Genomic DNA, 17375 nt, shown 5'->3' with positions numbered 1-17375 from the left:
TCAGAACCGTCAAAAGCTATTGTTCTAAACGCTATAGTCATTGTTAAATTAAGGGTTGTTGCGGTTAAAAACGCAATAGTAAATTAGAATGCTTAACGAGAGTTCTGCAACTTAGTTTGCTAAATCTTACACTTGGAAATATACTTCTCGTTACATGCTCATATCTAAAAAACAATATTATATATTAATAACATTTAATTAAAGCGTTAGTTCATTACAAAGAGGTGAAGTTTTAAAACATTTTAGTGACTGTGTAGTCAGTTAAGTTTATTCTTGGTGTTTTTCTTCTTAGTTGTACAAGGAACTTTGGACAACCCTTTGTAACAAATTAGACTTTTTACTCGATAACTCTGTTTAGATGCAAAATCAATATTTTTTAAACTCGATAAAGAACGGGCCCTTTATAAGAATTTTTTACTTTTTTTCATTTGTCGATTTGTATTCCTTTTTGTCGTGATATATTTGGATTCAACCTTTTCGTCAACATTTTTTCGCTCATAGACGTGTGATTTCTGTATTCACATTTCTGAGCTTAAAAGCAAAAAAGACAAAATACCCGTTTACAAATTTTACCATCGAGTTGACGAAGAAATCGAATAGAAACTACTTGGATTAAGATTCTCAATTTTTGTTTTCTTGAAGATTTAAAAAAAAGATATTGGCCATTATTTTCCAATGAAATAAAATCAATCAGAGCATTACAGTTTTAATCATTATTTAATATCGACAACCGAAAGTAGCTTTAGTATTTTCGTAGAATTGTGCATATTTTTCGAGCCTCATAGTCTCCTAGCAGCAACAATGCATCATATATTCATATTTCAGGCACAGCTCGTAAATATTCATAGAACATTTTACAGAAGAATGGCATTTGACTGGTAATTTATCTGTAAATAAAACAGTCAAAATGTAAACGAAATACAAAAATTAATATTTTGTTCATTTACCGATAAAACTTGCACATCCACAGCAATATCCTTGTATAATGTTTATATCGTCATCACAATAATGCGCTGGACATCCGACACACCATGGGCCTAAACCAATCACCCGCATAGTTCCTAAGAAGTGCATTTATTGCATTATTTTCATCTTCTGTAGTCTTAAATACACAAATTAAATGTTTTGCAAAAACATACAGTCTTGCAATCGGCATATTATTTTGGAATTGTAAAGTTTTTCAAACAAAATGGTTTGAGTTTTTGCTTAATGAGACTCCTTTTATTTCAGTAGTCCAGTTAAAAAATTCTTTAAAAAAGTGCGACGCCAAAGTCGGTGTATTATTTTAAAATTGTAAAGTTTTTCCAACAAAATTGTTTGAGTTTTCGCTTAATGAGACTCGTTTTAATTCAGTAGTCCAGTTAAAAAATATTTACAAAAAAGTGCGACGCCAATGTCTTTTGTTGTATATTATTATTATTTTGTATGTTTCGAATTACAAGCAAAATATGTATATCTTGCTTAACAAACAATTATGTTTTATTTGGTATACTTAATGTTATTGGATGATTTGAAAGACAATAGATATATTGCAAACATCCATCGCAGATATCTTTTATGAGCAAATTTATTCGTTTTTGTTAGCAAACAATTTTTATCAGGGTAGTAGCCAAAAATCAATAAACATTTCTTCTTTTTTATCAAACACAACTTTTCTATCACAAAATATACATTTTTTAATATCTCGTAATTCGCTTGAAACGTGCACGATCAACATGATCGCTTGAAACGTGCATCATGAATGTATCTTTTTGTGGCGTAAACAATAAATCGTTCAATTTTTTTGCTTGACTGATTTTATGAATAGTTTATATGATTACTGGTCCAGACATTTTAAATATACAGAACGTTAAATTTTAAAATTTTATAATAAAATTATGAAATAGTTGAGATTAACTAAATTACAGAAATGAGCTATTATTATTATTATCATTATTATTAATTTAAGTGTTTTTAAGGCAAAATTAGCCACAAATTGATTAAAATGGCACTACCAAATATCGCCAAAAAGATTATGAATACATACCGTAATACATTTTTAATTCAGCCCTCTGTATATTGAAAAAGTAGCATTTCAGGACTTGCACATTCTTTCCTCCTTTGTTTCTTTTTAAAATCGCTTCAATAGTTTGGTTGCGTATTTAAATAACATCCTGTATGTAGATATTATTAATAGTTATTTTAATCACAAGTAAAAAAATACACCATTTGGAACCATATTTTTATTAAACAAACCATCTGCTTCTCAGATGTATATCTTTACGGTTTTACCTCGAGGACTAGATTAGAATGATATTTTGGTGATTCAGATCATATTCATCACAAAATTGTAGGTTTTTAGAACACAGTTCGAACCGCAGGTAATATATGAATAAAAAGTAAATTTTTCTTGCAAATAAGCGCCTATTCGCATATTCAGCGTTAAATTTAAAAAATAACTAATAATGGGATTAGATACGATACAATTGAATACAAATTTCGTATGTTGAGAGTGATGTTAAATAATTGGTTAAAAATAAAACAGGTAAAAAGGAAATATTGGAAATTCTTACAAGAGATTTTCACGTAAATAGATTATTTTCTATTTTTCTAAAAACGTGCATTGCATTATAATAAAATTTTTAAACAAGAACTGGTTGTATTTCAGTATAAAAATATAACTATGTTCTTGAAGCATCGACTACTGTTTCGAGCAAAATTAAATATTCTCAAGGGCTATTCAGTTTGCAACATCCATTTTTCAAATTTAATTTGACAAAATTAAAATGCAGCCAGGCCAAAATCGCCGGACCAAAATAGTTACTTCATTAACACGAGAAAAAAATTCACTCAGCTTATTAATTACAGATATTCACTAAAAAAGCAGGAGGTAATAAAAACAAGTTTCAACAACAAACAAAAACAAACAGTTTTCGAATCCAAATTGAAAAATACATTTCATCGATTAATAATTATCTGAGACGCACTTAGCATTTTCAATATTCACCTCCAAAAATATATTTGAGGACTTCACATTGAATAATTCTGATTTCAAACCTACCTCTAACAGTTCTTGAGATTCTTGATGCACTGCCCTCAACATCAACCGCAAGGAACGCGATAACCAAGAGGAACAAAGTAAATTTTAATTTCAAAAGCGACATGGTTTTGCCGTCTACCTCAGCGAATAACAACAAAATAGGATAGAGTTTATCATTAAACTGCCTAAATATCCTTAGATGCATTCCTCATTAATCTTAATGTTTCAATGAAAACATTATGATTGCGCATAAATACAGGATGTAAGTGGAGGGTCAATAGCTTAAGAACAGATAACAATTAATAAAAAAATACTTTATTTATTTCGAAAAAGGCTTTTGGCCAAAACCGTATTACTTCCCTTTAAAAAAGTTATAAATCAATCCAACGTAAATTGAGGATAAACAATAGAGAAGTGCTTATCAGTAAGTTACTGAAGTAAGTTTTTAAAAGTATTTTTGAAAAATTAATTGTTATCTCTTCTTAAGCTATTGACCCTGCACTTACATCCTGTATTTATGCATAATCATAAAGACGTTTGAAATTTAAATACTATTTTACCTGCCGGTACAGCAGATTTTTTCATTTTCATTTGTGTCAAATTCAAATATTTAAAATATTTCTTCTCAGTCTTTAAATGAAGTATTAATTCTTCAATGAGAACACTATGGACAGGCATAAATACAGGATGTAAGTACAGGGTCAATAATCGCTCGAAAATAAATTGAAATAAAAAAAACATTGGAGTACAAGTTGCAAAAGGAACTAAGCAAAAAATTAATCAAGCGTTAATAGGGAATCTTCTGGGGGAACTGCGTTTCGATAGGGACGTTCTATTTAGAATGAAAACTTTATTTTACTTTTTTATACACCTTTAAAAAGATTTTGCATTCTGATTTGAGCAAGTTGCATATGAAACGCGAAAAAAGCAAAGCTAATCCTTGTTTCGTTTAAACCAGAAACTGTAGTCGCTGCGAAATAAATAATTCAACTGATCAACCCACTCTATTTGCCGTAAATGATGATGAACAACAACATTTTCCAAGCATAAATTTGTCTGCTTAAATCTAGTGAAGTAGGACCTCCCTAATACGAGATCCACTTGATGAAATAAACTCGATCAAATCGATCCCGTTATTCAATTTAAATATATTCGTAATATACAGTGGCTAAAAATGAGAAGCCACATCGATGGACCGCATAAAATTAAAACCAAAAGAAATAAATGGGAAAATGGGCGTTGAGCGTCTCGAAGTACAGTTAGATGAGATGCAAATTTTGAAATGCTTTAAATGCCTTCTTCTTCAGTTCACATCAAACATTCGCATGAGAAGCTAGAAAAGAGGAGTGTGTAAAGATAACTTCAAAGTCTCAATCTAAGTTACCATGTTTTTCAGTATCAGACTATTTCAATGTCTTCTTGTGGCTTTTTATTGTTTAGTGATAAATGCAACAAGTAAGTATTTTTTTAAATTAATCACTAGCAGATTGACTACATTTTTTTAAATTCAACAGCTACTTTGTGTATTTTAAAACTTGCGTTTTTTCAGCAATTTTCAACAATGCCATTGACTCTCCCTATCAACGTCCACTGCAGTCTCCTTTCAACGCAATCTTGGGATTATCGAACACTTTAGGTTTCAGGCAAAGCGTAAATCCAAGTTTTAGTGCATTTAGACCGTATAGTGCTGCTAGCAGTACTGTAGGTTCCGATTTATTGAAAAGGAGATGTCCAGTATGCGATTCATCAGTATACGGTTACTGCAGTGAAAAGTTATTCCATGATTCCTGCTGTTGTCACGATCCAAATAATCCTTACGGTAAGTTATTGAGTATAGTTTACTTTTAGGTTTTATATTTCCTTATTGCACATTTAGTGGCCGGCATCGATTACAAATTGAAAAAACATTTCCATATAAAATAAATTAACTAAAATGCTTGAAGTAAATAAAAACAACTTGTTTCAGATCAACTTCCCTACCAATGCCAATTCGCAGACTGCAGCTTTCTTCATGCAAACACTTGCAGAGAACACAAATTGATCACCGCATGCTGTTGTACAAACTATTTGCTGTATAAAAAATAGGTAATCTGAACGTCTAGGCAGATACTGTAACCTCGATAATGTATTTATTTATTTATTGAAAGAAAATGTAGCAATAAAATTCCGATTTGTATTACAATGTTTATTTAAAAGCCACCGCTCTTCTTAAGAAGAAGTAAAACCTTGTGCTATAAATTATAATAAGATGTTTTATAGGTAATTTTGAAAGTATCGCATTAAGCAATACAATTGAAAATCCAAGAAACAAATGTAATTCGCAAATTTTATAAAAGTAGGACGCGCAAATATAAATCATTGGTTTCAACAATATAATCGTAGAAAAGTATACGTGGAAAAGTGCCTGAGATCCCTTACCATAGTCATTAGACAATGAAAAACTAATAAAGTGAGTCACTTATTTCTCGCAAGACTTTATAATTCGAGCGGAACACTTCTGAAGATGCGAAGGATTCGTTTGAAAATTTATTTTCACCACGGTTTAAAAGCCCGAACAACTCACCGGTTGCGATAAGAATTTAATAAGAATAAGAAACTCAGTTTTTAAACCATTCGCTAGAGGCAATTTTTCTGAAAGGACTTTGAAACGCTGTGGATTCCATCCATATTGTCTGGAAAATCTTTAAGTTAGAAGCTTCAAAGTACGGTTTTGCGTCAGCCATGAATGCAAGAGATTAAAGAAAAATCAACCAGAAAACTTCTTGCAGCATCATTGATTAGAGAAAAGTTGGTTCYATTAGAGAAAAGTTGGAAAACTTTTTGCTTTTTTTTCACTTTTTGGTGGGTTCTTAAGTTAGAAACTTTAACGTGTAATTTGCGCAGCAGATCTGAAATACTATATATACATAWAKATAAATAATCTTTATWKCCTATAGAAAAAGGCTATCGASCCAATCGGTCTTTCTGCCCCTGAAATACTATTTTCAAATATTTCTCATTTAGAAGCGGGGCCACAAGCGTTTTTTGATCACCGTTGCRTAGAAGAAACTTTGCTCTATTTTTCCTGTGCGTCWCACTGTTTTTCATACTTTTCAGATATTTTCCAATTTTTTGCCTGYTAGAGATATTTAAAACATTGCTAGAKGATTTAAAAAATGTTACATACWATGGAACTCAGTTAGAAGCCTTTTTTGAAGGAARCTTTCYTCTATTCATTTTGGGTGACTCAATTWAACCTAACGTTTCATCAATTATTGAGAGTTTTTATGTTTGACTCTTGAACTAACCCAAACTGCCCTTAGTTTGGGTTCCGCCACCTTAGAATGAAAAGTTCGTATTTATTGAAAAATTAACAGGCAAAAGTAAATTAAGTCCTACTTCCCTTGCACAAGTGTGCAATCATGTAATATACTCTGGCAGTTTTGGTGCAAAAAAATCGGGATTTATACCATCTTTAAGTGAAATTGATAAATTACACAGTATACATCGATTTTTGATCTAAACAAATTGTTCTATGGCTTGCAAATTTATGTGAGTATTTCAGGGTTGTAGAGTCAAAATTTCGATAAAATTTTGTTTGTTGAAGTTTATTTCGAAAAATTTTCTGAGCATTTGGTCCAAAATACAAAATTGCCAGTGACTCGCTTGGTATTGGTTGCAATTTAGTCATATATTAGCCAAGACACATTTTTTCAAATAAGAAGATTATATTTGTTGATATTACATAAAAATATTTCTGGCCATTTATAAACCTGTTACTTCTTCACGTACCTACATTCTCTTTTTTAAGTAAGTACTCTCAAGAACTATTTGTCATTTTCTCATCAAATCTAGAACTGAGCTTAAATAATGCAAGCATCTCAATGATAAAAGGAACAAATATATTAAGAGCTAAACGTTAGGAGAGAAAAAAATCAAACCCCAAAAATGAACTAATTGTGCAATAAGAAACAAACATATTTTCCCGTTTGAGGAAAAGGAAAAGAAAACGTCACCCATTTTATATTCAAATTTCACATAAACGAAATTTAATTGTTTTACGAGCCAAACTGTGTTTGTTATTGTAGTTATATCTTTGATTTAAGTGAATTATTGAGATCTATTAAATGCCAGTAAATATAATTTTTTGATAAATTTTAAAAAGTTTAAGCCTTCAAAATGTTTTCACTATGAACTCTCTAATGTCGATATAAATCATGTTATAATATATTTCGTACCTACATTAAATGACAGGATATTGCAATCGTCTAATTTAAAAGCTACAAATTCAACTAAAAAATGCATATCGTATATTTCATAAAAGAGGGATGCACAAATGTTTTAAAATAGTAAACGAGGTAGACAACAATGTTTAATAAAACATGAATCGCTAGACTTGAATGCAAACGTTTGCCTGGAAACGTTACTAAAATCATTTAACTTAGTGAGTCACTTATTTCCAGCTATCCTATAAAATGTAGATTCATTTTGTTGTTAAGTTGAAACTCCAATAACAAACTCACGGTAAATAATATAAAATCGATTTTTCACTTTTGTAATCCTAAAGCTGCTAAAAAGTGACCCACTATGTATTTAAATATCGCATGAAAGTAATGGAAATATTTGGATATACATAAAATTTTGTAGCGAGGACAGAACTGTATTTGTTTTATTTAGCTCATCTAAACGAAACTAGCTTGCATTTTTGATTTTAGTGAACTATAGAACACATTAGATATAAACATTTACTTTCTAATTCAAAATGCAAAACTATTGAGATTTTATTTTATAGACACCGTTAAAATGTACCAAATTAAGTCAATTTAGTTTTAAATATACCATTAATACTTCCAAACCGAGGACCAACATTTGTTTTAAATAATTTTAAAAATATATATTTTTAGGGCAAATTAGTTTGCATATCGTTTTACACCCAGTTCCAGTCATTTCACGATTCATCAGGAATCTCTTCTGTTCTTCGTTGCTTGTATTGTACAGTCTTTACATCATCCCAACATTTTACATTTACATTAATAAAATATTACATTTACTTAATACGAATTCAGTTAATTATGACAGGTAAGTACCTGAATACATCAAAAACAAATTCTTCAGGCGTATTTTATACACTGTTCGCAAATATAACTGCAAATGCATGTCTGACAAATTGTTTTCATTTTGATTTAAAAAACTACCTTTAATTGGAAAATTGTTTTTCTTAAATATAAATCTAAAAGGCAGCAGTGATTGTGCTAAGAATGGCTATACACTTGTAGAAATATTAGCATTATTTCTTGTCTGCGGTATTCTGTAAGCCTTCTGTTGGCTTACATCTTATGACATTTACATTTACATTGTCTTTACATTCTGAGATTTACAGTTCAAAGATAGTCATATCATACAGCAAGATGGTACCTTTTCTGTGGTTTAATTTTCAAGTCTATATAATAAACTAAACGTTAACGTTACTTGTTAACGTTCACAACTTAAATATTGACAATGAGAAGATCATGAGTATCACAGCAGTAAATAAACTAGCACTAACTTAAGTTATTTTGTACAAGATTTATCTCTTGCTTAATGTAACGATTGATAGTTACGTTTTACATCGCATACGAGAGTGATTATTGAATGTAGATGGTTTTGTTACTTGAATTTAAATAATTTTATTGCATGATGACATAATTGTGTAGCATTTTTTCAACCAAACAACACAAATTTAGAAACATCGAATCCACAATACATAGTATGTTTGTATAAGAGTAAAGCATATGATTAATTTAACTAAAATTTACTTTATTGTCACTGATAAGATGCTTTGTATAGGTAATGGTATTGCAATAAGAAAGTCAATTCCGCAAGTCATAAATATGGGGATAAAAATATTTCTAACAAAAAATTAAAAGGGATTTTCAAACTCATTTGAACCATTAATAATTAAAAAAATAAACATATATCCAGAAATATATATCAGATTTCGTATGTGTTGCGACAGCGGCTAGTAAAACATATAAAATATATAGCTATAAACACAAATATTTTAAAAGATTCAGTGCATTTGATAAAACCAACATCTAAGTATAATACTTATACACTCATTTAAAATTTTACTGAATTCAGTCCGCTGAACATTCTCCAAATCCAAAAATTGAATCCACATTATTTGAGTAAGTAAAATATTTACCTTTTGTGCATAAAACCTGATTACTGATTGCGGCAATTTTAATCTAATAAAATATGCCATAAAGTTGATCAAATTTTTAACGTTCTTTCTTCCATTGCACTTTCCATTTACCTTTACTCAGCTACGTAATACTGCTGCTCACAGCTTCACTCTGTCGAGAACAAGGCAGAGGTTTCGATATTCCTAAAGTAACAATTCCTGGCAAAGTGCCTTTTAAGGTCTGCACAGCTTGGTCTAGTGTGAAGTTTTTGATGATTACATCATTCACACTTATTATTCTATCTCCTAAAAATTGAGAACAATTATAAGTTAATGAACAAACAACTTGGAAATAAGATAAGGTTGTAATTAAAGTTATTTGGCTTTACCTGGAGTTATTTGACCGTTGGCTTCAGCAGGTCCATTTGGAACCAGACTCCTCACAACTATAATGGTAGACTTGGGATCAACCGGGTCTTGATAATCTAAAATTGAGAATCCAAGACCTCTGTCGTTCTTCACCAGTTTTACATTGTCCACTTCTTCACTCCACATGGCAACGTTTGTAATTTCCAAGGAGCGCGATTTTTCTTTCTTCAGGCTACTCTGTTCATCGGTTACTAGAGTTTTAAAACATTTAAGTAAAATCATAAATTAATTTAGAAATTAGAATCAATTAATAATAAAAATAGAATCGTTAATAATATACAGACAAAGTCCAGGCTATATTGAAACATGTGTTAGAAAAAATACTTCAATTTTTCTAGTTAATAAATTATAAGATCGATCATTAAATTCTTTACTATCAAGTAATTTTTTAAAATACCTCTAATGGAAACTGTAAACTGCCTAAGCAAAAACGCATGTTTAAATGGAAATGTTGTTTCGTTAGAATGCTGCCACTTAAGGATGAAAATTCTGAATTTTCAAAGCAATTTATTATTTTTTTCTGAGTTTATTATTATTATTTAATTATGTCTCCAACACAATGGCATTTTTTCTCAAAGCAATAGTATACCTGTTACTGTGCTAGATGTATGTAGGCTTGTATCACTTAAAGCTTTAATCAAGCGCTGTTCGGGCTGGGGTAGTAAATTTTTCAAACTGCCACCTAAAATGTTTCTTTGCTGGAAAGCCTCTCGATCTTGAGATGTGTTGATTACTCTGAAATAAACAAACAGCATTTTAATTTTGTCCTAAATTAACTCAAATGTAATACGTTCAAAAGACACTTGAAAAACGTCTTTTCTTACCTGTTATCCAAGTCTTTCCTGGAACAGACCAATCGCACAGCGTTAGGAAGTTCCCTAAGTATCTTCACTACGGCTACATGAGATATGCCTAGTAACTTCTGGCCATTCACTTCTAGGATTTCGTCACCGGGACTTAGTTTTCCATTTTGGCCTACCGGGCCTTCAGGCAGAATGGACCTAAATGAAGAATAAAAGCTTAGGTGGAAAATTAAGAAATATTCGTAGCTGCAATAATCTACTTCATCAGATATCTACTTAGTTTTCTTATATGGACCGTTACAAAATCGACGTATTAGAATTGTAATCTGACCAAAATAATCTGTGAGGAGTCGGTTAATTGAAGGCAGGGTGAATGCTGAAGAATATGAAAAAAATTGCAGATGTTCGTAAAAAAAATTCGTTTAGACTTTTTTTTTGATTTTGAAAACATTGTGTGTGCTTTAGTTTCTTGAAACTGCGTATCAGATAATTCAATTTTCTCATTTTTCTTTGTCTCTTTGTCTTTTACTTATTAGTAGCACAAATTTTTTTTTGGAACAAAGCAAACGGAAAATCACTAAAGGTTGAATATATTTGAATGGTCAAGGATATTCAGGTCTATTTAAAGATTTAGAAACTAGTTAATAAATCATTGTCGATTTCACGAAAGTTAATGTGTCTGTATAATTCTTAAACCTCTATCAAAGTATTTGTAATCAATGTTTTTCAAATTTTAAGTAACTCTTTCAGCTAATAGTTTAGTGGCATTCGTTTTGAGAACGCCCAAGCTCTACGGACTTTTATCATAAAAAAACCAAGACAACCAGCAAAAAGGTTTAGATTTTTCTCTTGAATCACTAAGCAACTATTTTATTAAAGCGTCTCAAACCCGTCCAAATGTAAAAATGTAAAATAAAAACCTAGATAATACAAGGAGACTTAATTCTAGTTGCGAAATTTTCAATATACCAAAATTTTACATTTATAAATTAAAAAATGTAACTTTCTTTCTTAAGAGAAACACGCAATTCAAATACAAAACCTTCAGAACCCAGTAAAAAACGCTCCCCATAAAATACAACGACTCTTTTATTGAGTCTGGAATTAACGGTGTGACCTGGTTTTATTTAAATGCCTACAATAAACGTTATCTTATTAACATGAACACGCAAAAATTCAGACCAAATTGACCGTCGTATATTTGCGTACCTTATATAGTGTCTTGGACGTAATTCGACTCCGTCTTCCACATCAACTGTACCCTCCAAACTGATTCCCAGCCCTATTAAATAAAATGAATATAAAACGACTTTAAATCTATGAACATTTTTGCAATAATTATTAATGAGTGTTTTTGTGTAACTATAATTTATTTGCCTTTTAATTTCGTCAGATTGGCTACAACAATATTTGAATCTTTGCCTAAGAGGTTTTCCCACTTTTGCTTTATCACAGTCTCTAAATCTTCTTCCGGATTTGACTTGAAGTCTTCCTCAATGAAGATTTCTTTGGTCTCAGGGTTTTGGTCGGATGCTAGTGACTCTTTTTCTGGCTTAGTCACATTTCGCTACACAGAATTAGCACGATTAAGTAATATTTAATTGACGGACTCTTCGGGACTTACGTACCTCATTATTGTCAATGGGAATCCAAGTTAAAGTTTGGATGGAAGGTGAAGGTGAGTTCTTCTCTCTTCTTTCTTGTGTAGCTAAAGCTTCTTGCAATTGCTCAAATTTAGGACCGCTTAAATATCTGCAAGTTTAGAATAGAAATGAGCACTACCGCTTCTAAAGATGTGGGTGGCACTCATACCTTTCAAAAGTTAATTGAACTGAATTTCCAGTTTCCTTTAGCACTGACACCGATTGTTGATTGCTTAAACCAAGCAACGATTTTCCATTAACTTCTATAATTCGGTCATTAACATTAATTAAGTTGCATTTAAATGCTTCCGATTCTTCTGCAACTTGTTTGATAAAAATGCCGTTCAAATCCTCCCGCTCGCATACATATCCTAAGATTTATTGCCGGGAGATGAATTTAACTATACATCATGTATCAGCAAATATTACCAGCCACAGTGATACCTAATCCAGTCTCTTTCTTATTGAGAATAACCGTATATTTCTCCGTTTCGGGATCTTTGTATTTGAAATCAACTGGTGTTACAATTATCTGACTAGTACTTACTGGACTCTCACTTTCATCGGGTGATTCGCATTTCGGCGAAGTTAAGTTGCTGAAAATGCCCATTTTTTAATTGAAATTGAAATGCCGCAACGGTTTGTTTCATTAAAGGTTACCTGTAATCAATATTGTTATTGTTTTTGAAATGCACAGTTTCACAAATATCCGCACTCTTCACTTTACTGATAGCACCAAAATTTTCATTGACTTCAAAGCCATTTTCTATTACATCTATGGTGGGTTTGATGGAGTCGCATATAATACCTGGTTCTATTTCGCAATTTTCTTCTATAATGTTAGAATCTTTTTTTATATCAAAATATGTAGAATACCCATTTTGCAGCAGATGTCGATCCAGTTCTTCAGAATCAGTCAGAATCTTAGTTGGAACAATCGGAGCGCTACATCGATACGTTTCAAAGTCTATGGAAGTGGGTTCAATTGGTCGAGCTACCACCATTCTCACCTGAAATGTGCATTCATTAACATTGAAAAACCTGTACTAATCGCATACGCTACTTCAGATCCAGTTTGCCTTAGAACTGAAGCGACTTGTTCCGCTGAAAATCCCCTCAAATTAACATTCCCAATCTGCAGAATATGATCACCACTTTGTAATCGGCTGTCTTTATCAGCTATTCCGCCGGGAAGAATTGATTTTATGACGACCCCCGTGCTACGCCCACCAACAATCCCAAACCCTATAAATAATAAAAAGGTTATTACTATTAATAACGTTATGAGCTCTTATTAGAGCTAAAATCTAATTTAAATAAAATTTAAGCAATAAACGTCAATGACTAGTTTTTTACAAGAGTATAAATCTATACTGCAAAGTTTCTCAAAAAAAACCTCAGCCACTAAACATACTTAAGTTTTTCACATTGTTAGAAAGATGTACTATTTAATTACGATTATTTTCACTATGACGTTCTTAAAAAAGTTTTATTAAATGGTATAGAAGAGCCTCACAAAACCACATTAATCCGTCTGTTCATACAAATATTCAAATTTGTTACTGCTAACAATAAGGAATTTGTTTGTCAATTATTCCGAAATTATACACTATAGGTCAGTTATAAATTTTATTATATTTAAAAATCAGTAAGAGATTCGGAACATAAGAAGTGTAAACTAATAAATATATCGTTAATTTTAATATTTTTGATACATTTAGCAAAATTCAGTGGAAACTGAAAATTAATAACTTTCGATTCCAAAGTATGAAATATCGTGCATTAATAATTCGTATATCTTTATTTTAAATTAATGTCTCTTTGATTCGCAATGTTTACTGATAAGTAAAAACCAAATTATTAATAACAATTACTTTTTTCACATTTTCTCTCGTAGAAGGCCAAATGATGCACATTTACTAAGTTTCAATGGAGGAGCTAAAAAATTAGTTGAACATTATAATAAGTATTTTCTTTTAGGTAAAACAAAGTTTTGTAAAATCTGGAAAGTTACTTATTGAGAATAAAATCGCCATTGAGTAAAATAAAAGACCACAGAAATTAAGTGATTCGAGTTTAAAATTTAGTTTAATGAAGAGAATTTGTTTTTGATGAAACTTCCTCCCGATAACTGAAAAAGTTTTCCAATTGTTTAATTCTGAAACCTTTAAATATTAAAATTAAGGTTGTTTAAATCTTTGCTTGTACATCCCAAGAAATAGTTAAGCTTCAAAAAAATGCTAAATTATGATTTAAAGTTTTGTAAATAGAGTACGACTTCTATCTTTGGGGCCTCAAAGGGGCCACTTAACTGCATAACATGACAGCAGAATTTCGAAGCAAGTAGAATCATAGTTCGAATATCTAGGTCTGTTCAGACTAATTTTGTTCTTGAAAAGTTTATTTTTCTTATTACAACTTTTCCTAGCCGTGAAAAGTATGTTTGAATCAATATTTAGTAACACTTCGGTTTCAAGTGTCACTAAATATTGTTTACAAAGCATTATTTTTTTCAGTATTATTAACAAAGCATTATGCAAAGATAATTTACATAAACACATTAATACACACATTTTAAATTCAGTTGTTTCAAATAAAGTCATCTAATAATTAATTTTAAAAGTCACATTTTAACTATCTTCTTTTTCTTTCGAATTTGCTGTTGCTAACGCGGGTACCATTTTCCACACAATCTTTTCTCTTTATTTGAAATATTAGGACATAGCAATTATGTACTGAAAACTATTTATAGTTCTTCGAAAGCTTCTTCATTTATTTTGAAGTAGTTTGCAAAAAATTAGCGTGGAAGTGAAAAATTTTATGATTTGTCGCATTTAAATTTGAAATATTTTGTGCATTATTTCTCTATGACTTTATTTGTAAATGTTTGATTTTCGAAACTAATACATATAAATCATCTGAAGAATACATTCAATTTTTTTAAATTTTGTGTTTTAATATCATACACGGCATTGGAGGTTTAACAAATGCTTTTTACTTAATTTCTGGGGCATTTATTGGCTGCACCTGTATATTCTGAAATGTCAGCTGAGAAGCTAAGTTTTAGGTAGTAAGTTTGTGCAATTACTGCAAACATTTTCCCTTACTATCTACTTTCCCTAAATCTAACTAAAATAAAAGCAAATGCTACGATTATTTTTTTCTTATATGTGAACGGAAATGTGCGACGTACTCAGTTCCTGTCCGGGGGAGACATCATAATAAAGTCCTAATTGCAAACTTTAGAGTTCATATATATTGTATAACTTTTTACCATTTTAGGACCTACGTACTAAACATGCAATTGAACAGCGATAGTCTCAAAACTTACCTAATCCTGAACCATCATTAACCAGATCAATAACTTCCACCTGAGACCACTCTGTGCTCAAAACCATTGTTTGCTCCCTCAAAAACCATTTCTTACTACATTGATTTTAAATTTGGCGCTTTTCCAATTGTTTAACAAGGTCTAACTGTCGGTATATCGATTTAACAGTAGCCTAAATTTCTTCGAATTTCGAATTATTGCCAATTACTTTGTTTTATTGACCGATAAAAGCACATTTTCAGTACAAATAATTGGAAAAATTTTGAAAATCGACAATTCATTCCGCTAGTTGGAAGGCGAATAAACCATCGGGGTTTAACCAGTTTAAGTGTAAAAATTCACCCGCACTACTGTTTAGTGTTCTAGGGTTGTGGATTTCGACATATTTGGGGTGAATCGTTTCTCAGGCCTGCGCTTAGTGAAAAAGAGAAAAACATAGCAAAATTCTATGTGTAGAAGTACAGAAGAGATACGAAGTAATGTCGAATCCCGCCATCGAATTGATTCGGTTTCCCTTTCTTTTAGAGTGATTTAATTACGAACGCATATTAAGCAGGGTAGGGCCGCCCCCTAACAAAGGGATGAAAAATACTTCTTCATTTACGCAGAGCCAATTAGCGCTATAGAAGCCTAATTAATCATTAATGTTTCTAAGGCGTGGTTTCTTTGTACTAGTTTTAGCGAATAGCCATTAGCAATGAATTAAAATGCTGTTCTATTATTATACACTGTATTAATGTAAAATTAATAGGTTTTATTATACTGCAAAGTATTGTTGGTGCAATGAATGCTTTGATTTATTTGGCTTGTAAGGGCGGTAAGAAGGAACGAAGCAGTTTCAATGGTCCATGGCTTATACGCCCGGAAAACTTTTCAATCGATGCAAGTTTATTATTATTACTAAATTAAAGATTAAGTAGCAAGAAATTACTGAGTTGAAGCATTCAGTATTTTTGCGTAACAACTAACAATAGCTGAGATAAGCCAAAGACGGGAGCAAAGGAAGGTAGAACAAACATAAATTTCAAGTGTTTGAAATTAACACAATAATGAATTTGAGCACCAAATTTAAAACGCGAAAAGTTAATATAATAAAGAAAGAGGGTTATTTAAAACGGCATGTTTCTTGCCTTATGTTACGAAATACAACTACGCGCAAGAGAAATCCCTGGATAGCAAAAAATGTAAAAGTGGAAAATAGGTTTTATGGGGTTTGGGCTGTCAGAAATTGTTTCAACCCCCTAGCAACATTTTGCTTCAGCTTTAAAGCGAAGTAGCCATTCGATTCTRTGCAAAATTTMAACTATTCTTTGTAAAATATTGCATTGCACTTGCTTAACAAAGTTTCAATTTATTTGTTTATWAAGTTTTGCTAAACGAATCGTGCTTTCTAAGTTAATACACTAAACATTTCAGTGTATTAMATTTTTCGAATAAACCAGTTTTTTTGCAGGAGCTTAGACTAGTAATGCACTAATAGCAGTAAATTCAGCAGATTTAATAAATTACTCAATTTTACTTATTATTAACTATAAGGYATACTAAAGTATATATTTTTGACCGATGCTCGAATAATTGAAAAATGTRTTTCCTCTGTAGATAGACCGAATCCCCAATAAAGAAACACTATCAGTTATTATTTATAGCTGTAAAATAAGAACAAAACCAATGTTACAAAAAATRGTCAAAATATTTTCTCCCAAGTGCGATGCATTTTTAATATTTGTGTTTAATAATTGTGGATTGTCTTGTTCATTCAGAAATGTAAGCCATATCTAAATCTCTATTTCAGCTCCTTAATTTTTTAGTTTTAACATCATGTAATGTATACAGAAAATTTTGTATAGATACTTACTTAGTTATGACATTGAAGAAAAATGTATAATTTTTGTTAAGTTGGTTTTTGTTAAGTTCCTAAAGCAAATAAGAAAATAAGTAAATCATAATTTTGAAATGAATCCACTTGGAAAGTCATGATAAATCAGAACTTATTTTGTTATTTACCAAT

General features: G+C 30.9%; 3 protein-coding genes across 4 annotated transcripts; 1 reads left to right on the top strand and 2 right to left on the bottom strand.

Moving 5' to 3' along the window:
- Window positions 1-177: 177 nt before the first annotated feature.
- On the bottom strand, window positions 178-3583 carry LOC109536875. Of its 2 annotated transcripts, none has more exons than XR_007281702.1 (3): window positions 2027-2608; window positions 948-1061; window positions 178-887 (listed from the first exon to the last, which is right to left on the bottom strand). XR_007281702.1 is itself a non-coding variant. In XM_019903319.2 (3 exons), exons 1-3 carry the CDS (start codon window positions 3222-3224, stop codon window positions 790-792), a joined length of 396 nt encoding a protein of 131 aa, XP_019758878.1. In that variant the 5' UTR covers window positions 3225-3583; the 3' UTR covers window positions 178-789. The 2 variants fall into 2 exon arrangements, 1 of the variants encoding a protein (XP_019758878.1); XM_019903319.2 differs by lacking the exon at window positions 2027-2608 and adding an exon at window positions 3041-3583.
- Window positions 3584-4162: 579 nt separating this feature from the next.
- On the top strand, window positions 4163-5195 carry LOC109536837. Its single transcript, XM_019903239.2, has 3 exons — window positions 4163-4474; window positions 4569-4838; window positions 4986-5195. The coding sequence occupies exons 1-3, from the start codon at window positions 4405-4407 to the stop codon at window positions 5102-5104; spliced, it is 459 nt and encodes a 152-aa protein (XP_019758798.2). The 5' UTR covers window positions 4163-4404; the 3' UTR covers window positions 5105-5195.
- Window positions 5196-7285: 2090 nt separating this feature from the next.
- LOC109536881 (patj homolog) lies at window positions 7286-16898 on the bottom strand. Its single transcript, XM_019903327.2, has 12 exons — window positions 15368-16898; window positions 13100-13281; window positions 12697-13046; window positions 12466-12632; window positions 12206-12407; window positions 12022-12145; window positions 11771-11960; window positions 11603-11675; window positions 10415-10591; window positions 10180-10325; window positions 9551-9781; window positions 7286-9467 (listed from the first exon to the last, which is right to left on the bottom strand). Exons 1-12 carry the CDS (start codon window positions 15432-15434, stop codon window positions 9304-9306), a joined length of 2073 nt encoding a protein of 690 aa, XP_019758886.2. The 5' UTR covers window positions 15435-16898; the 3' UTR covers window positions 7286-9303.
- Window positions 16899-17375: the final 477 nt, after the last annotated feature.

This window comes from Dendroctonus ponderosae, unplaced genomic scaffold, assembly GCF_020466585.1.
Source record: "Dendroctonus ponderosae isolate FM_Combo_2020 unplaced genomic scaffold, Dpon_F_20191213v2 Dpon_F_20191213_6, whole genome shotgun sequence".
NCBI lineage: Eukaryota > Metazoa > Arthropoda > Insecta > Coleoptera > Curculionidae > Dendroctonus > Dendroctonus ponderosae.
The sequence above is the reverse complement of the archived record's forward strand: the minus strand, read 5'-3'. Positions and strand labels throughout refer to the sequence as shown.

What these genes read in the sequence shown, in the direction of transcription:
- LOC109536837 (XM_019903239.2), top strand. Translation starts at nt 4,405, where the DNA reads ATGTTTTTCAGTATCAGACTATTTCAATGTCTTCTTGTGGCTTTTTAT. An exon ending in TTTAGTGATAAATGCAACAA is followed by an intron (nt 4,475 to 4,568) that starts GTAAGTATTTTT and finishes GCGTTTTTTCAG; the next exon opens with CAATTTTCAACAATGCCATT. An exon ending in CGATCCAAATAATCCTTACG is followed by an intron (nt 4,839 to 4,985) that starts GTAAGTTATTGA and finishes AACTTGTTTCAG; the next exon opens with ATCAACTTCCCTACCAATGC.
- LOC109536881 (XM_019903327.2), bottom strand. Translation starts at nt 15,434, where the DNA reads ATGGTTTTGAGCACAGAGTGGTCTCAGGTGGAAGTTATTGATCTGGTT. An exon ending in GTTCAATTAACTTTTGAAAG is followed by an intron (nt 12,146 to 12,205) that starts GTATGAGTGCCA and finishes CTAAACTTGCAG; the next exon opens with ATATTTAAGCGGTCCTAAAT. An exon ending in AGGAAAGACTTGGATAACAG is followed by an intron (nt 10,326 to 10,414) that starts GTAAGAAAAGAC and finishes TGTTTATTTCAG; the next exon opens with AGTAATCAACACATCTCAAG.
- LOC109536875 (XM_019903319.2), bottom strand. Translation starts at nt 3,224, where the DNA reads ATGCATCTAAGGATATTTAGGCAGTTTAATGATAAACTCTATCCTATT. An exon ending in AATCTCAAGAACTGTTAGAG is followed by an intron (nt 1,062 to 3,040) that starts GTAGGTTTGAAA and finishes TGCACTTCTTAG; the next exon opens with GAACTATGCGGGTGATTGGT. An exon ending in TGGATGTGCAAGTTTTATCG is followed by an intron (nt 888 to 947) that starts GTAAATGAACAA and finishes TTTTATTTACAG; the next exon opens with ATAAATTACCAGTCAAATGC.